Source organism: Bombina bombina, chromosome 3, assembly GCF_027579735.1.
Source record: "Bombina bombina isolate aBomBom1 chromosome 3, aBomBom1.pri, whole genome shotgun sequence".
NCBI lineage: Eukaryota > Metazoa > Chordata > Amphibia > Anura > Bombinatoridae > Bombina > Bombina bombina.
Window position 1 is genome coordinate 770,850,380 of NC_069501.1, and position 21,152 is coordinate 770,871,531.

The window sequence follows — 21,152 nt, forward strand, 5'->3', positions numbered from 1 at the left end:
AAAATGTTTGTCTCGGCCTCTCTTCTATGCTGGCGCAATTGTGGAAAAAAAGGAGACTCCCTACACATATGGTGGGAATGCCCCAAGCTAAAACCCTTATGGAGTACATGCTTCCGTACGCTAGGGAGATTAGGCATAACACTTCCTATAACCCCTTCTAATGCCCTCTTGCACATAGGCATCACTAAACTACCCAAGCACCAAGCATACCTAGCAATTTATTTGCTAACAGCTACTAAAGCGACAATAGCCAAGGCATGGAAAACTGTGACGCCCCCAAAATGGTCATGCATTCTAAACTATATGGCATATATCTACAATATGGAAAAACCTATCTTTTCCTCTATAAATAGTTCAGACCTATTTGAATTAGTGTGGGCAGATTGGCAATCTAACCACACCACTACTTGGGCCCCGAACACTAGAGCAAACACACACTAGGCAACCCTCCCCAAGTACCACCCGCACATGAACCAAATCCCTGCCTCTAGCAATTACCCTCCCGTTCCTCTTTCCCTAATCTCTTCCCCCCACCCCAATTAACCCACCCCACTTGACTTGAGCTATATTCCGTTCACTTTTTCATTTCAGGAACGCATTCTAACTTGACATATTTTTGAATGTTCCAATTTTTCTGCTCATACTGTCTGTAGGAGCCTACGTGCTCCAAATTATTTAATATGTCACTGTTGTATCTGAGAAATCTTTACCAATAAAAACTTGAAATTTAAAAAAAAAAAAAAAAAAAAAAAAAATCTAGATATGGTAATAATAATATAGCTCTCGGACTGAAGGAGCTTAGTACTTAGTTTAGGTTAATAACACCAAGCTGATACAATGAGGGGTAGTTATCAACGTGTCAACTTTCCTGCCTTCGCCGGCCCAATACGCCCGCCTACCTTCTCGGACCTGAAAAAATACGCCTAAGTTATCAAAAAAAGCTGTCAAAAAGCCGCGGGGCGATGAGCAGCGGACTGTGAGAGTTATCACTCATCCGATCTCGCTGCTCTTCGGCTGTTTGACAGCTTTCTTGCTAGCCTGTCACTAAGCACTCACACTAAACTACACTGTTCTACCCCCTATACCGGCGCCCCCGGAGCCTCCCGCAACTAAATAAAGTTACTAACCCCTAAACAGCCGCTCCTAGACCCTGCCCCAACTCTGATAAATGTATTAACCCCTAAACCGCCGCTCCTAGACCCTGCCGCAAGTCTTATAAATGTATTAACCCCTAAACCGCCGCTCCTAGACCCTGCCGCAAGTCTTATAAATGTATTAACCCCTAAACCGCCGCTCCTAGACCCCGCCGCAAGTCTTATAAATGTATTAACCCCTAAACCGCCGCTCCCGGACACCGCTGCCACCTACATTATACCTAGTAACCCCTATCCTGCCCCCCCTATACAGTCGCCCTCTATAATAAAGTTATTAACCCCTATCCTGCTGATCCCGCACCTCGCCGCAAAGAAAAAAATAGTTTTAAACCGCCGCTCCCTGAACCCGCCGCAACCTATATTAAATTTATTAACCCCTATCCTGCCCCCCCCTACACCGTCGCCACCTATAATAAATTTATTAACCCCTATCCTGCCCCCCACTACACCGCCGCCACTGTAATAAAATTATTAACCCCTAAACCTAAGTCTAACACTAACCCTAACACCCCCCTAACTTAAATATTAATTAAATAAATCTAAATAATATTTCTATTATTAACTAAGTTAATCCTATTTAAAACTAAATACTTACCTATAAAATAAACCCTAATATAGCTACAATATAAATAATAATTATATTGTAGCTATCTTAGGATTTATTTTTATTTTACAGGTACCTTTCAATTTATTTTAACTAGGTACAATAGCTATTAAATAGTTATTAACTATTTAATAGCTTACCTAGCTAAAATAAAGAGAAATGTACCTGTAAAATAAAAACTAACCTAAGTTACAATTAAACCTAACACTACACTATCATTAAATAAATTAAATAAACTACCTACAAATAACTACAATTAAATACAATTACATAAACTAACTAAAGTACAAAAAATAAAAAAAATAAGTTACAAACATTTAAAAACATATTACAACAATTTTAAGCTACTTACACCTAATCTAAGCCCCCTAATAAAATAACAAACCCCCCCAAAATAAAAAAAATGCCCTACCCTATTCTACATTAAAAAAGTTCAAAGCTCTTTTACCTTACCAGCCCTTAAAAGGGCCTTTTGTGGGGGCATGCCCCAAAGAGTTCAGCTCTTTTGCCTGTAAAAGAAAAATACAACCCCCCCCCCAACATTAAAACCCACCACCCACATACCCCTAATCTAACCCAAACTCCCCTTAAAATAACCTAACACTAATCCCCCCTGAAGATCATCCTACCTTTAGTTGTCTTCACTCAGCCGAGCCACCGATGGAACTGAAGAGGACATCCGGACCGGCAGAAGTTATCCTCCAAGGGGCGCTGAAGAAATCTTCCATCCGATGAAGTGATCCTCCAAGCGGCGCTGAAGAAGTCTTCTATCCGGGCGAGGTCATCTTCGAAGCCGGGTCTTGAATCTTCATCCCGCCGACGCGGAACATCCTTCTTTCCCGACGAACTACGAATGAAGGCTCCTTTAAGGGACGTCATCCAAGATGGCGTCCCTTCAATTCCGATTGGCTGATAGGATTCTATCAGCCAATCGGAATTAAGGTAGGAAAAATCTGATTGGCTGATGGAATCAGCCAATCAGATTCAAGTTCAATCCGATTGGCTGATCCAATCAGCCAATCAGATTGAGCTCGCATTCTATTGGCTGTTCCGATCAGTTAGGGGGGTGTTAGGGTTAGTGTTAGACTTAGGTTTAGGGGTTAATAATTTTATTACAGTGGCGGCGGTGTAGTGGGGGGCAGGATAGGGGTTTATAAATTTATTATAGGTGGCGACGGTGTAGAAGGGGGCAGGATAGGGGTTAATAAATTTATTATAGGTGGCGACGGTGTAGGGGGCAGGATAGGGGTTAATAAATTTAAGATAGGTTGCGGGGGTCCGGGAGCGGCGGTTTAGGGGTTAAACTATTTATTTAGTTGCGGTGAGGTGCGGGATCGGCAGGATAGGGGTTAATAAATTTATTATAGAGGGCGGCGGTCTAGGGGGGGCAGGATAGGGGTTACTAGGTATAATGTAGTTGGCGGTGGGCTCCGGGAGCGGCGGTTTAGGGGTTAATATGTATAGAGTAGCTTGCGGTGGGCTCCGGGAGCGGCGGTTTAGGGGTTAACATATTTATTATAGTGTCGGTGGGCTCCGGGAGCGGCGGTTTAGGGGGTAATAACTTTATTTAGTTGCGGTGGTGTAGGGGGGACAGATTAGTGGTGTTTAGACTCGGGGTACATGTTAGGGTGTTAGGTGCAGACAGCTCCCATAGGAATGAATGGGATGTCTGTCAGCAGCGAACTTGTACTTTCGCTATGGTCAGACTCCCATTGATTCCTATGGGATCCGCCGCCTCCAGGCTGGCGGTTTGAAAACCAGGTACGCTGGGCCGTAAAAGTGCCGAGCGTACCTGCTAGTTTTTTGATAACTAGCAAAAGTAGTGAGATTGTGCCGTACTTGTGTGCGGAACATCTGGAGTGACGTAAGAATCGATCTGTGTCGGACGGAGTCCGGCGGATCAAAGTTTACGTCACAAATTTTTACTTTTGCCGGTCTGTAGCCTTTGATAACTAAGGCGAATCAGCCTCGCCACAAATACGCTGCGGAATTCCAGCGTATTTGAGGTTGACGGCTTGATAACTACCCCCCAATGTGTTTTGAATTTTGGTTTCAATGTGTATATGAGTGTTTCAGAATGACGCATTGCTATTGCATATTCTTCTTGAACTATGCAAATTATGCAGTGATACATAAGCTACACTTCTTAAAGGGACATTAAAGACTTTGAGATAGTAATATAAAGTGATAAATGATATATGTAAAAAAAAAAAAACTTTACAATATACTTTCATTATTTATTTTGTCCCCTTTTTCTGTAATTCTAATCTGAAATTGTGAGCTATTCAGTTACTGTTAGAAATGGAAGTGCAGAACTCTGTTACAATCCACACAGCCATTGGCTGCACATTCTAGTGACCTAATTATAACTGTCCCTAATTCGCCACAGCAGAGAAGGTAACCTAAGTTACAACATGTCAGCTCCCTTTGTTTTATAGACACTAAAACTTTTGTCAATATTTAAACAGCTAATGTAACTTTAAGAAATACATCTACATGTTATTCTCAGACTAATCTTTTCTTTAATTACATTATTCTATCTAGCATTTATTTAGTATTTAATGTCCCTTTAGGATTAATAGGTGTAAAAAAAAAAAATCAACAGTAACTCCTTTGACTTAGTTAATCAATAATTGTGTCATGTCTTATACCTGGGCAGGTAGAGAAAGCCTTCTCAAGAAACGCTTAAAATGTACTTGAAACTCAACAATGCAATATAATTCATTATTTAAATGTGCCTGTTTTTGCATATTTAAGTTTGGTGAAATTTACCTTACCTTGCAACATTCTACACAGTGAATGCTTAGACTAAAGCACAAGATCATTTACCCTCTGCTGATATATGGCTTGAGCAAAAAGAAGACTTAGTAGCAGCTCTGAGAGATGAGCGCCTGGAAAAGCTAATTTGTAAAACCATATAAATGACAAATGTGACAACATTAAATGATTTAAAAAAAAAAAAAAATTCTCCAGTTTAAGTAACATGTATAGTTTGGCTCTAAGAAGTTAAAAAGGGACATGAAACCCATTCCCCCCCCCCCCCCCCCGTGATTTAGAAAGAGCATGCAATTTTAAACAACTTTCTAATTTACTTCTATTATCTAATTTTCTTCAATTTCTTGCTATCCTTTGTTCAAAAGCATATCTAGATAGGCTCAGTAGCTGCTGATTGGTGGCTGAACATAGATGCCTCGTGTAATTGGCTCACTGATATGCATTGCTATTTCTTCAACAAAAGATATCTAAATAATTAAGTAAATTAGATAATAGAAGTAAATTGGAATGTTGTTTAAAATTGTATGCTCTGTCTGAATCATGAAAGAAAACTTTTGGGTTTAGTGTCCCTTTAATTTGGGGCAGCACACATGTTTATGTTTGCAGCTTATATATACACAAAACATCAAACCAGTCACAAGGATTTATTCTCTATTTTTATATTTTCATTGCGGTACATAATGATGCCATTGTTTATTATATGTCTGAATATGTATTTATTGTAAACAAAGACCTTTTTAACAGTTTTTGTCCAAATAATTTTACCTTAGAAACAAGTCTACTAATCCTGCTGTAGAATTTCTCAGTATGTGCATTTCATGTTAATACATATGTTGACTCCAACTGTGGAACTGCCATTTTTAAATGACATAAAGGCTATTTAAACAAACAAACAAAAAAGTGTAAATTGTTTACCCACGCAACCAACGTTTTGTGTTTGCAAATCTGATTCTACAAAAAGATATTTCTGATAGTGAGTCAAGTCCAACCTGCTTTTACAGATTATCATAACTTCAGATCATCAACAAATTCCAAAAGAGAAAGAAAATGTTCTTACTCAAAAAAACAGTAAAACAACCATATGTTAGATAGCACTTAAGACTGTACCACATTTGTAATGGAGAAAATACAATTTGTTTCACCACTGCCAATATACAGTTTCCCGAGAAAGGAAAAAAACAATCAGCTATAATGTCATATTATAAGACTGATGAATAAACAAAGGATGCGTTACAGACGTCTACACAATTTTAAATATTGTGGGATCAGGTCCTTCCATCGTTATTATTGTGATTCTGTTGCAACTGTAAGATAATATTTTAAATATAAAAGAATATGTAGCTCTTGTATCACCATGAAGTCCACTGTGGTAAAGAAATGTGTAGTCTTTTAAATTCCTGATGCACCAAGAAAAAAAAAAAAAAAAGGATCAAGAATGGGACAGCCCACTAAGCTCCAATAAAGTCACTCGATGCAGGTATCTGCCAATCAGAGCTTTGAAAATCTCTTCCTTTGTTACAAAGTATTTTATCACTACTTCCATAGAATATTCAGAGAAAATAGTTTTTTTTCTCCACATTTTAGTTTTATTTAAAAGTTCACTTTTTTGGTTTTACTAAACCATTTGAAATAAAAAAATAAAATAGTTATAGAGCAGTCTATTCCAAAAGTCTCCAGTAAGCAAGGTTAATGAGAGTTGTGCTCTGCTGTCGCACTGTCACTGTTAGGATCATCTGCAAAGGAAGAAAAGAAATGCAACATTAGCAGGGGTTAGTAGCAGAATACCAAAATCTCTTGTAAAATAGCAAAGACTTTTTTAAAAGGGACACAATGCTCTAATGTGTTACATCATGTTATTGCTGCACTATTGCTTGTCTATGACTATACGTTTAACCCCTGCACTGGGAATAAACATACACTATATGGCCAAAAGTATGTAGACATCGGATCTGACCATCACATCTATATAAGCTTGCTGGATATTCCATTCCAAAACCATGGGCATTAATATGGAGTTGCTCCCCCACCCCCCTTTGCAGCTATAACAGCCCCCACTCTTCTGGGGAGGCTTTCCACAAGGATTTGGAATGTATCTGTGGGAATGTGTGCCCATTTAGCCAACAGAGCATTTGCAACATCAGGCATTGATGTTGGACAAAAAGGTCTTGGTTGCAATTGGTGTTCCAATTAATCACAAAGATATTCAATAGTCAGGTCAGGGCTCTAAGCAGGCCACTCGCGTTTGTCCACACCAAGCTTGTCAAACCATGTTTTCATAGACCTTGCTTTGTGCACAAGGGCGCAGTCATGCTAGAACAGGAAATGACTTTCCCCAAACAGATGCCACAAAGTTGGAAGCACTCAGTTGTCTAAAATGTCTTTGTATCCTATAACTTAAGTTTACCCTTCAGTGGAAATATGGGACCTATCCTAAACCCTGAAAAAACCCAGACTATTATCCCTCTTCCACTAACCTTTACAATAGGCACAATGCATTTTGGTAAATAGCATACTCCTTGCATTCGCAAAACACCCAGATTCTTCCATCAGACTGCAAAATAGTGGCAGTGGCTGGGCAGATCTATTACGGCAGAAATTTCATGAACTCCCTTCTGGCAAAAGTGGCATCTTATGACAGTGCCATGTTTAAAGTCACTAAGCTGTTTAGTGCGACCCATTGTCAGTCTTCGTCTATGGAGATTTCATGGCTGTGTGCTGATTTTATGCACCTGTTAACAATGGGTGCAGCTGAAACACCTGCACTTAATAATTCATTTTCTTTTATTGAAGGCTTATTTATGGTACATTTGACAAAGCAATCATCAGTATATGAACTGGTAAATTGGAAACATAATAATGTCACTAAAAAGAAATCAAAAGGGGTACAGGTACTTATAAAGTGCTAAGACTTCATACTATCATGATATAATTGGCAATGTGAAATTATTATGTCATCACAAAATCTTTGTGATAGAGATTAGTATCTTCTCTATTATATCAACATATTGGAGCAAGGATATAGAAGAGGGTGGAGAAGGAAGGAGAGAAGAAACGCGAGGAACAGAGGGAATGAAAGAAAAGAGGGGTTCATTGGTCGATCACCCAGTGGGCCAGGTCTCCTGACACTACAAGCAAGGAATATAGCCTTGTAAGCACACATATCTAAATAAACTTGTTTATGTATGGTGCGTGTATTGTTCCCAATATAATTTGACTGAATACAATTGCATCTGCTCCTCTATCATCTATAATACTTTGGACATCTTTTGGCAAAGCCAATTAAGTCTCTAACTATTCATTTTGAAATTGTTTACTATTTATGTCCTAACTCAGGAATGACTGAGAGGCTCTGCTGAACAATTTTGTCCCCTGAAGTACTGCCTAGAAGATGCTAAGCAAATCAAAAAGACTGACTACATTTTTATCCTTTATTTTAGTATAACAAACATATTCAAGGCTTCTTAAACATATTGATTTTGTTCCTCCATCCTTATGTCCCAGCTTTTTAACACAAGGGATCATTTTAGCAGACCAATGCCCTTACTATGATGCAGATATATACAAACAGATTTTGATGGCAGATTGGAACTATAGGTCCAAAACGTCTGCCCATATTTCTCAAAGTATTACCTTAATTGGATTGTAAAATAGCATTAAATATCTTACCCCAGGAACAGTGGGGAAAATGTATCAAGCTGCAGGAGGGCAAGTTCTCAAACAGAGAACCTGTCCGCCTGCAATTACCACTTGCAATTAGGGTTGCCACCTCAGCCATGTTTTCCTAGACACTTATAAGTTACACATGCTGCAGGGTGTGCATGTAGGAATATGAATAGTGCATAAAACTAGTGCTGTCAACACAATACATGTTCCTCTCTGCACACCCTGCAGCATGTGTAACTCCTAAGTGTCCAAAAAACATGGCTGAGGTGGCAACCCTACTTGCAATGCAGCATTGTTTGACAAAATTTAAAAGTACACTGCCCCCTTCTGTTGCGCAACCAATTGGGAAAGAGCAGGGCATGTCAATCACTTCGAACAAGTGGGGGATCACTAAAATGTGTGGTTGCAGGCTTGCTCAAATTCAATTTCTCAATATTTGTGAATGCAGCTTGATAAATCCACCCCAGTGTTAGTCTTTCTTACCTCTAATGGAATTGTATTCCGTTAATTAAACCACCCTTTCTGTGAAGAAATGATTTTGCAAATGTCACCTAAACCCAATACCCTCCAGCTTGAGATCATAACCTAACAACTTTTCTTTGAAGTAGATTGTTGATTTATTCTTTGTGTGGTTGTATTCTTCAGTATATTTGATTAATCGCAATCCAAATGGTTAATATGGACATTTTACTAAGTAGTGATGTAAAGGAAACGTTGATTATTTAAAAATAATTATATATTAAATAGGAGGTATTTAGATATTTATGCACAGCAGTCTTGTATTATTCTTGACACATTAATCTGATTAAATCATATTTAATTACTAGTTTTTTTAAATGGTTAAGAATCTGGAAAAAAATTGCATTTAAATTAAAAACACTAAACACAAATTATAAACTACATGATTATAAACCTTCATATATAAGAATAATTTTGCATTGAAAACTACAGCTTTATTTTGTCAAATGAGTATACTGTTTATGTTTTTTCTTTTCACTGATTTCCCTGTCCCCCAGAACAAAATAACCCTTGCTAACTAATCATATTCAGATATAGCACAAACTCTGTTTGCACATGTGCAGACTGGGGTAGCCTGCACTCTTGAATTCCCTTAAAGGGACATAAAACAGTATGAACTAACATAAGTTTCTAAATATATAATGCAGCCAAAGATTACCTGCAAAACGGTTTCTGTTTTAATCCCCAATAACCTCTTTAATTCAGGCATAGTTTTGTTTGCAGCAAGCTGCCCCCTGGGCATTTCCATATATGGAAGGTGCTATAAAGGCCATAGCTTCTGCAGAATGCACTTGTGCACGGTAGGGGGCAGAGTCACATGACACCTGACTAAAGCAGTGCACGGTATAATGCTGAAGCTTTCACAAAGCATGTAACATTATCCCCATGGAAACAAGCAAGACTCTTGGCAACAAACAATAGCAGTACCTGCTGTCACTACTCACCCCCCCTCTCCTTGCTTGCATAAGTAATTATCCGCACATGCACACTTTGTTATATGATACCACAAGGTTTGGAGTAAGACACTGATAAGGGGGTGGAGCAGGCTAAACTTGGCAACACTTAAGTGTAAGTAATTTTGAAGATTTTTGGAAATTTTATTAAAATACTTATAAAAACTTTTTTACACTTTTTTAAACACACTGTTTTACCTCAGTTGACCCTTTGATAATATGCACATAACTCAAAATGTTTTATGGCACTTTAAAGTGACAGTCTACACTTAAATGGTTTTATTGTTTAAAAAGATAGATAATGCCTTTACTAACAATTCTCCATTTAAAACTCTAAATGTCTTCCTGTTTCAAAGACCCTATAGACAGCCTCTTAATCTCATGTTTTTGTATTTGCTTTTCACAACAGGAAACTGCTAGTTCATGTGGGCCATATAGATAACAATGTGTTCATGCACGAGGAGTTATTTAAGATTTAGCACAGCACAGTACTAAATGCAAGTCAATAGATAATAAACAGTCACAGTCATGTGATCAGGGGGCTCTCAGAAGATACTTAGATACAAGGTAATCACAGAGGTAAAAAAATATATTAATATAACTGTGATAGTTAAGCAAAACTGGGGAATGGGTGATAAAGGGATTATCTATATTTTTAAACAATAACATTTATATTGTAGACTGTCCCTTTAAGGTGGTTTAGCACTGATTCAACTTGGTTACTATTGCAAAGAATGATTTGCCTATCATGACTGTTGATGCAAAATTGATAATCCACTATTTAAAAACATGTCACACCAGAGAAGCTAAGAAGCTTAGCAGGGAGGGAAAAGTAAACAAAAGCTTGCATAAATTGCCTTAAAGTATTAACCCAAGAAAGTAAAACAAACACATTTTAGATGTATTTTACAACAAAAGGCTGCAAAATAAATAATGAATGTATATTGCACTAATGTTTCACTTGCAATAATGAAATGTCAAGTTTAATAGTCCTATAATTAATTGAGATAGCATAATTTGTTATTCCATTTGTGTCTACTTTTGGAGTTATATATGGGTGCCTGTAAGTAATATATTTTCGCTTTAGAAAAGGGAAGGAATCATGAAATGTCTATAAAGTGCCTCTTTGGAAAATGGTGTGCAGTTCCTTATTTTGTTATAATGTATTAGGGCTGGGAGATGAAACATGGATTTTGTACCCTTCAACATAATTGTTTAAATGTTCACTTCTGCAAATATATTTATTTTCTTGAGGTATAATGAAGTTCTCAGTTGAACAGTTATGCAAGGATGTGGTTTGGTATCCCATGCATACATTCACTATAATTTTATATATTAGTTGTTTGGCAAAGCTGCTCTTCTTCAGAACAAACAAAGTTTTTTTCTTTCTTTTTAATTATCACTTCACATGAATAGACCCCTCATTACTAAATAAGTTATCACACAAATACAAAAGAACAACATTTATACAAGACATACATTTCTGACGTGGTAACACAGAAAGGCATAACCTGAAGTCACATTCATGATAGTCCGCCCCCTGGTCTCTTCCTAGGATTATTTTTAAGGGACAATTCTCTGTATAATAGCTCCTAACTTGACTTCATTCAACTAAAGCTGACGGGAAGGTAGTTTTTCCAATAAGTTGTATAACCTATAGTACTGAATATGTTTCATGTTGATAATTGATCTCTTTAACATCAGAGAGAGAACAAAAATAGCTCTTTCTACTGAATTTAAAAAATATATACACAAATGTAATTAAAAATTCCTTAGCATATATGGTCCATTAATGATTTAATATCTTAGAAATCTAAAAAAAGAAAATGTACCATTTACTTTTATTGCAGATGAGCTATAAAAGTAAAATTACATATACACATGTATATAATGTAGTAAATAGACAAGAAATTATGCAAAAAGTGTTGGAATTTATGCTAGGTATATGATATGCTCACATACATCTTCAACCTCTCCCTCAGCACTGGTATAGTTCCCACATCTCTTAAACATGCATTAGTCACACCTATCCTCAAAAAACCTTCTCTCGATCCAACCTCCCCATCCAACTACCGCCCTATTTCCCTACTCCCTCTTGCCTCAAAGCTTCTTGAAAAGCTAGTATATGCACGTCTAGCCCATTTTCTTACATTAAACTCCCTCCTTGATCCACTGCAATCTGGATTTCGCCCCCTTCACTCAACAAAGACAGCATTTGTTAAGGTTACCAACGACCTACCTACAGCAAAAACATAATTTATGTAAGAATTTACCTGATAAATTCATTTCTTTCATATTAGCAAGAGTCCATGAGCTAGTGACGTATGGGATATACATTCCTACCAGGAGGGGCAAAGTTTCCCAAACCTCAAAATGCCTAAAAATACACCCCTCACCACACCCACAAATCAGTTTAACGAATAGCCAAGAAGTGGGGTGATAAGAAAAAAGTGCGAAAGCATACAAAATAAGGAATTGGAATAATTGTGCTTTATACAAAAAAATCATAACCACCACAAAAAAAGGGTGGGCCTCATGGACTCTTGCTAATATGAAAGAAATGAATTTATCAGGTAAGTTCTTACATAAATTATGTTTTCTTTCATGTAATTAGCAAGAGTCCATGAGCTAGTGACGTATGGGATAATGAATACCCAAGATGTGGATCTTCCACGCAAGAGTCACTAGAGAGGGAGGGATAAAATAAAGACAGCCAATTCCGCTGAAAAATAATTCACACCCAAAACAAAGTTTAGATCTTATAATGAAAAAAACTGAAATTATAAGCAGAAGAATCAAACTGAAACAGCTGCCTGAAGTACCTTTCTACCAAAAACTGCTTCAGAAGAAGAAAACACATCAAAATGGTAGAATTTAGTAAAAGTATGCAAAGAAGACCAAGTTGCTGCTTTGCAAATCTGATGAACCGAAGCTTCATTCCTAAACGCCCAGGAAGTAGAAACTGACCTAGTAGAATGAGCTGTAATTCTTTGAGGCGGAGCTTTACCCGACTCGACATAAGTATGATGAATCAAAGACTTTAACCAAGATGCCAAAGAAATGGCAGAGGACTTCTGACCTTTCCTAGAACCGGAAAAGATAACAAATAGACTAGAAGTCTTTCGGAAATTTTTAGTAGCTTCAACATAATATTTCAAAGCTCTAACTACATCCAAAGAATGCAACGATCTTTCCTTAGAATTCTTAGGATTAGGACACAATGAAGGAACCACAATTTCTCTACTAATGTTGTTAGAATTCACAACCTTAGGTAAAAATTTAAAAGAAGTTCGCAACACCGCCTTATCCTGATGAAAAATCAGAAAAGGAGACTCACAAGAAAGAGCAGATAATTCAGAAACTCTTCTAGCAGAAAAGATGGCCAAAAGAAACAAAACTTTCCAAGAAAGTAATTTAATGTCCAGCGAATGCATAGGTTCAAACGGAGGAGCTTGAAGAGCCCCCAGAACCAAATTCAAACTCCAAGGAGGAGAAATTAACTTAATAACAGGTTTTATACGAACCAAAGCTTGTACAAAACAATGAATATCAGGAAGACTAGCAATCTTTCTGTGAAAAAGAACAGAAAGAGCAGAGATTTGTCCTTTCAAGGAACTTGCAGACAAACCTTTATCCAAACCATCCTGAAGAAACTGTAAAATTCTAGGAATTCTAAAAGAATGCCAAGAAAAATGATGAGAAAGACACCAAGAAATGTAAATCTTCCAGACTCGATAATATATCTTCCTAGATACAGATTTACGAGCCTGTAACATAGTATTAATCACAGAGTCAGAGAAACCTCTTTGACTGAGAATCAAGCGTTCAATCTCCATACCTTCAAATTTAAGGATTTGAGATCCTGATGGAAAAAAGGACCTTGCGATAGAAGGTCTGGTCTTAATGGAAGAGTCCACGGTTGGCAAGTGGCCATCCGGACAAGATCCGCATACCAAAACCTGTGAGGCCATGCTGGAGCCACCAGCAGAACAAACGAGCACTCCTTCAGAATCTTGGAAATTACTCTTGGAAGAAGAACTAGAGGCGGAAAGATATAGACAGGATGATACTTCCAAGGAAGTGACAATGCATCCACTGCCACCGCCTGAGGATCCCTGGATCTGGACAGATACCTGGGAAGCTTCTTGTTTAGATGAGAAGCCATCAGATCTTTTTCTGGAAGTCCCCACATTTGAACAATCTGAAGAAATACCTCTGGGTGAAGAGACCATTCGCCCGGATGTAACGTTTGGCGACTGAGATTATCCGCTTCCCAATTGTCTATACCTGGGATATGAACCGCAGAAATTAGACAGGAGCTGGATTCCGCCCATACCAGTATTCGAGATACTTCTTTCATAGCCAGAGGACTGTGAGTCCCTCCTTGATGATTGACATATGCCACAGTTGTGACATTGTCCGTCTGAAACCAAATGAACGACTCTCTCTTTAGAAGAGGCCATGACTGAAGAGCTCTGAAAATTGCACGGAGTTCCAAAATATTGATTGGTAATCTCACCTCCTGAGATTCCCAAACCCCTTGTGCTGTCAGAGACCCCCAAACAGCTCCCCAACCTGTCAGACTTGCATCTGTTGAAATCACAGTCCAGGTTGGAAGAACAAAAGAAGCCCCCTGAACTAAACGATGGTGATCTGTCCACCACGTCAGAGAGTGTCGTACGATCGGTTTTAAAGATATTAATTGAGATATCTTTGTATAATCCCTGCAAAACTGGTTCAGCATACAAAGCTGAAGAGGTCGCATGTGAAAACGAGCAAAGGGGATCGCGTCCGATGCAGCAGTCATAAGACCTAGAATTTCCATGCATAAGGCTACCGAAGGGAATGATTGAGACTGAAGGTTTCGACAAGCTGAAACCAATTTTAGACGTCTCTTGTCTGTCAGAGACAGAGTCATGGACACTGAATCTATCTGGAAACCTAAAAAGGTTACCCTTGTCTGAGGAATCAATGAACTTTTTGGTAAATTGATCCTCCAACCATGTTCTTGAAGAAACAACACTCATAAAAGACTGGAAAGGTTCTTTCTATTGATAATGAGCAAAGGGAATTTAATCCAATGCTGTGGCCATAAGACCTAAAACTTCTATGCATATATAGCAACTGAAGGAGACTAAAGGTACTGACAGACGGAACCCAATAAAATTATCCCTTGTCTGATAGAGACAAAGACAGTGACACAAACTATCTGGAAACCTAAAAAAGGTGACCCTTGTGTGAGGAATCAAGAGCTTTTGAAAAAAAGATCCTCTAACTATGTCCTGAAGAGCAAGTGAATCATATGAGATTCAGCATCCTCAGAAAATAATCTGAATGAAAACAGAAAAATGAAAATATGCATTTATTGTATCTAATGAAAACAAATAATGCTATCAATGACCATAAAAAGGCAAAATAGTTTGAATAAAACTTCAAAACCCGGTTCCTAAAAAAAGGAACTGGAAGAAATACCCCAGAAAATTCCAGGTCTGAGCAGCGCTTGAACCCCATGGGTGCCTAGCCATGCTTCAACAGTACCCAAAATATATAGGACAGAAACACACTTAAAGAAAGTGTTTAGCCTTACTGGAATAAAATCAAAGAAATTTGGAAAAAATAGAACCAAATAAATTTCAAAGAAGTCTTAACCTGCCCCTTACCAGCCAAGCTGGAATACGGCACGTACATCGCATATTAGGGAGCTGATTTCGAACTCCAATTATAAACATGTTACTTGGGAAAGAACTCAGGAATTCGTTCCTTAATAAGAACAACCAAACTAGTATAAGCTTAAAGTTTTAGTCTTAGAACTCAATCTTGAAGCCCAGAGTAACAGTTAAGAATTGAATCCAATTATAAAACAAATAATTGATTATCTTAAAACAAAAGAAATATGGATTTTTTTTTATTTTTTTTTAAAAAATCACAAAATTCTTCTAGCTAAAATAGCTAAAGACATAGATTAACCCTCATGTGCGAAAATATTCAATAAAATGAAGACACAAATGAAATTATTAGCATGATAGTCCAGTTAAAAGGACCAGTCAAAACAGTGGACTTGCATAATCAATAAATGCAAAACAACAAGACAAATGCAACAGCACCTAGTCTAGTAAATGTTGTCCCTTTAACAATGCTAAAATAAATCATAATCTGATACTTGATCTTAAAGTATAAACAGAAAAAATGAAGCAATTGCAATATCCAAATAAATCACAGGACCAAGAAAAGTACCTGAAACTAAATAATTTTCCATAAATAAGATACAACTATCTAAAGGAAAATAAATACTATTTTGCTATAGAAACAATAGCATAATTAGTAGAAGTAGAGATAGCCTCAATAAATTGGAGAACCCTCCAAATTGAATTTAACTGCTGGCAAAGAATATAGTTTAAAACCTTTGAAGAAGGAATAAAAGAAAATTCTCAGCCTATTCCATTCCCTAGTATGGGGAATTGGAAAGAAAACCTCTGAAATAGTGTCAGCTAGTCTTAAAGAACTAGTTACCTTAATATCCAAAATAATCAACACCTTTTCAACAAAGAACAAATGTACTTTAATAATAGAAAAATAATAAAAAAGTAGATTTGTTAGTGTCAATATCTGATGAAGAAAATTTCTGAAAGAGAAAAACATCATCAGAGAAGGATAAATCAGTATGTTGTTGGTCATTTGAAACTTCAATAATTAAAAAAGAAGTGAAAAAGACCTAAAAATTGTATTAGAAGGAACGAAGTCAGACAAAGCCTTTAAAATAGAATCAGAAAAAAAATTCTTATAAATCTTCTAAATATTTCTTGTACATAAGATGTAAGAATGGAAATATATAAAGCATAAATACTAATGGATTCTGCATGTAAAAGTATATCATAATAACTTATTACAAACCATAGCTAAAGATAAACATTTATAACATTTAAAATAAATGAACTTAGCTTTGGTAGAGCTGAAACTCAGTTAAGCGTTTTTCCAGAAGTGGCTTCTGATTCAGGGTCAATCTGAGACATCTTGCAATATGTAATAGAAAAAACAACATATAAATCAAAATTGATCAAATTCCTTAAATGACAGTTTCAGGAATGGGAAAAAAATGCCAATGAACAAGCTTCTAGCAACCAGAAGCAATAAATAATGAGACTTAAATATTGTGGAGACAACAATGACGCTCAAATTTTTTAGCGCCAAAAAAGTCGCCCACATTATTTGGCGCCTAAATGCTTTTGGCGCCACATCCGGTAACGCCGACATTTTTTGGCGCAAAAACGTCAAAAAAATGACGCAACTTCCGGCGACACGTATGACGCCGGAAATGACAAGAACATTTTTGCGCCAAGAAAGTCGCAATAAAATGAAGCATTTTCAGCCCCCGCGAGCCTAACAGCCCACAGGAAAAAAGTCAGGAAAAAAGTCAAATTTTAAGGTAAGAAAAAATTGATTTATTCATATGCATTATCCCAAATATGAAACTGACTGTCTGAAATAAGGAACGTTGAACATCCTGAATCAAGGCAAATAAATGTTTAAACACATATATTTAGAACTTTATATAAAAGTGCCCAACCATAGCTTAGAGTGTCACAGAAAATAAGACTTACTTACCCCAGGACACTCATCTACATGTAGTAGAAAGCCAAACCAGTACTGAAACGAGAATCAGTAGAGGTAATGGTATATAAGAGTATATCGTCGATCTGAAAAGGGAGGTAAGAGATGAATCTCTACGACCGATAACAGAGAACCTATGAAATAGACCCCGTAGAAGGAGATCATTGAATTAAAATAGGCAATACTCTCTTCACATCCCTCTGACATTCACTGCACACTGAGAGGAAAACCAGGCTCCAACCTACTGCAAAGCGCATATCAACGTAGAATCTAGCACAAACTTACTTCACCACCTCCATGGGAGGCAAAGTTTGTAAAACTGATTTGTGGGTGTGGTGAGGGGTGTATTTATAGGCATTTTGAGGTTTGGGAAACTTTGCCCCTCCTGGTATATCCCATACGTCACTAGCTCATGGACTCTTGCTAATTACATGAAAGAAATCCAAAGGCCACTTCTCTCTACTTATCCTTCTTGATCTGTCTGCAGCCTTTGATACTGTCCACAACCCTCTTTTGCTCCATACCCTCCAATCCTTCGGCATCTGCAACACGGCTCTCTCTTGGTTCTCTTCCTATCTGTCTAACCGTACCTTTAGTGTAGCCTTCTCTGGGGCATCCTCTGCCCCGTTACCTCTTTCTGTTGGGGTACCGCAAAGCTCTGTCCTCGGTCCTCTTCTCTTCTCAATCTACATGTCCTCATTAGGTTCCCTAATAAAGTCCCACGGGTTTCACTATCATCTGTATGCAGACGATACACAAAATCTACCTCTCTGCACCAGAACTATCTCCTTCCTTGCTAACCCGTGTCACTTTCTCTCTCATATCTCATCTTGGATGTCCTCTCACTACCTCAAGCTAAATCTCTTCAAAACTGAGCTCCTTATTTTCTCCCCTTCTTCCAAAATCTCAACACCCCATCTCTCTCATAACTGTTGATAACTCCATCATTACCCCAACCTCACATGTCCGATGTCTTGGGGTCACACTTGACTCATATCTTTCTTTCACTCCTCACATTCAGTCCTAGGCCAAAGTCTGCCACTTCCACCTTAAAAACATCACTAAAATCAGACATTTCCTTACACAAGACACAACTAAGCTTTTAATCCACTCTCTCATCCTTTCCCGCCTCGACTACTGCAACTCCATCCTCTCTGGTCTCCCTAGCTGCCGTCTAGCTCCTTTACAATCATAATAATTGTCTCTACCAAGTTCATCTGCCACACCTCTCTGCCAATCCCTTCACTGGCTTCCTCTTGCCCCCCTACGTCTCAGACCTTGTCTCCATATACTCTCCCTCCCGACCCCTTCACTCCGCTCATGACCTCCTACTCTCCTCCTCTCTTGTTACCTCCTCACATTCCTGTTTACAAGATTTCTCCAGACTGGGTCCCATCTTATGGAATTCTCTGCCTCGCGCCACAAGACTCTCCCCTAGTTTTAAAAGCTTCAAGTGCTCCCTGAAGACTCTACTATTCATGGACGCATACAAGCTACACTAACTTTCCTATCTCCACTGCTATCCCCTTAAACCCCATAGCATGTTAGCCTATGAGCCCAGCTGTTTGTAGTCCACCTTCATAAGAGCCGACTACAACAGTGCAACTCTCGGCAGGACCCTCTACCCATTTAATCCCTATAATTGTTTTTATATACCACCTATGTTCATAGCGCTTTACAAATTAGTTTATCTCTGGGGGAAAAGAAAGAAAAGTGCTGCTGCACTATAGAACAATTGCTGTTAAACAATAAAGCTACGTATAGAGGGACAAACTGATTCTTTTGTACAGAGGATTGTAACTATACTTTCTCACCTAGCAGAGCAGTTGTCTCCCCAGCGTCTTCCTTGGCACTATTACACTGCTGTAAAGAGTCTCCCGTAGACGAGGAAGGCAAGCTGTTTACTTCACTCCTGTTCTCCTCATGGATAATTCTGAAAGTCCCCACAGAAAGGCTGTTGTCTGCAACAAATTCAGGGACTCCAAGTTGTAAAGTGTCTTCAGGCTCCACCTGTACCATGTTTGTTTGAGGGGGGATAGAGAGTGCAGATATATTAGTGACAGCAAGGAAATGTTTTATTTGCCCTCCTGCTTAGCACAAATCTGAAACTGTTTTACTAATCAATGTGAATAAGGAAACTGGATATCATTAGCAGTAAAACAAAATACAAGAGAATGAATGGTTTCAAGCAGGGTTTGTGTTGCTAAGTAAGTAACATAATAATATTTGTGTCTATGTGAACTACTGTTTTGCTTACAATTCCCAAACCAAACAGTCCCCAGACATAGCTATTTACAGTGTGGTATGCTCTTATTTTCCCAGAACCAATAATCAGTATTCAGTGTGGGCTTGTTCTAATGGCACAAATGCTGTGGTGTTATTTGGAGAAGATAATATACTTTCTAACTAATAATCTAATGGTAGTCTTACAGCAACTAGAGAGTATATACATTATATAACTACAGTACACATTTTGTTAAAAGAGCTTGGGGCATATCAAGTACACAGTTATTTATTCAAAATCTAATGGAACATTTTTTCTTGTTGCACTACTGCTTGACAAAGAGTGTAAACTCTTGAAATGTAATTTGCATTTAAACCTTCTGCGTCCTGCAAGATCAATATTAAAACTCAAGGATATACAATAAAACTTATGGAAATAAGAGTGATAAAATGTCCTCCTTTCTGTTTTAAAAAGAAAGGTTAAACCCAGAATGTATTAAACATTTTTTTCCTCTCATAATTTGCCTAAATTGCTAAAGGCAAGGAAATATGAGTATGCTCGTGTACACATAACAGATGCTATGCAGATTATAAAAATGTGAAATGGGTTTTATAAGTCATGATTGCCTCATTTTCCTCTCATTGTGAAGCCGCACTTCAAACGAGAACTTGAATCACTGCAACTTAATTGACTTCAACAAAGAGCAAGGCTGGCAGTTTCACCTCTAAGCAAGTTAACCTAGGAATGTATAATGACTGCAACTTATTTTCATACTGCCAGTCCAGGATACTCATTTAATTTGTAAAACTCACTGTGCTAGTAAAGGCCTAGACGACATAAAGGAATGGAATGGATGCACAATATACAAATGCACAGTAAACACAATCTCTTAGTTATGTGCTTCAGTGATACAACTTTATGTGCAGCAACAAAACAAAGACAAAACATTCTCTTTCTGAACAAAACAATGTTACAGGAATAAGCACATTTAATGGAATTTTCACAATTTATAATAAGAAATGTAACTACATTTATATCACCATATACAGGTCATCTAACTAAACGTTCAATGCTAATACTAAATAGAAAGAGTGTTTATCCCAATAACAAAAAAAGAGTGTGTTATTTGGGAATTAGTTACTTAATACACACATAAGCCTCTAGGGGTTTGAATCACTTGACTAACATAACAACTGCAATCTAGATATCAGAGTATTGCAGTAAAAAAAAATACTTTTTAAATCAACATAAAATACTTTGAAATTGTAATATAAAATGTTAAATTAGGTGTAGTAAAAGTCCAATATACTTTCATTATTTATTTCCCCCACTTTACTTTAATTTATTCAAATTATCGGTTTTCCAATTCCACGGAAAACTGGAAGTTCATACGTCAGACTTTGTCTGATCCCTGTAAAAGCAAAATGTTTATCTGTCCCTACATAGCCTCAGCAGAGGAGATTTGTTAAGAGGCTTCAAAAAGGGTACTGTACACAATGTTAATTTTAATAGGTCTATTCCAGTAACAAGCCCAAATTTGCTCCTCCAACAAAGGCAATCGGTAGAAGGAATTTGGCCATTGAAAAACAATTTCTGCGTAAAGGTGTTATTGTATTCAGAAAGTTTTTATATCACGCTTGTTCGAAAATGTA

General features: G+C 37.6%; 1 protein-coding gene across 1 annotated transcript in view; it reads right to left on the reverse strand.

Moving 5' to 3' along the window:
• Positions 1-5,176: 5,176 nt before the first annotated feature.
• Positions 5,177-21,152, reverse strand: part of RNF149 (ring finger protein 149) — a 170,364-nt gene continuing 154,388 nt past the window's right edge. Inside the window, exons 6-7 of the mRNA XM_053707648.1 lie at positions 19,091-19,286; positions 5,177-6,266 (exon numbers count right to left, since the gene is read on the reverse strand). Of these exons, the coding sequence (XP_053563623.1) occupies positions 6,220-6,266; positions 19,091-19,286 (243 nt within the window). The 3' untranslated portion in view covers positions 5,177-6,219. The remainder of the gene's footprint in view (positions 6,267-19,090; positions 19,287-21,152) is intronic.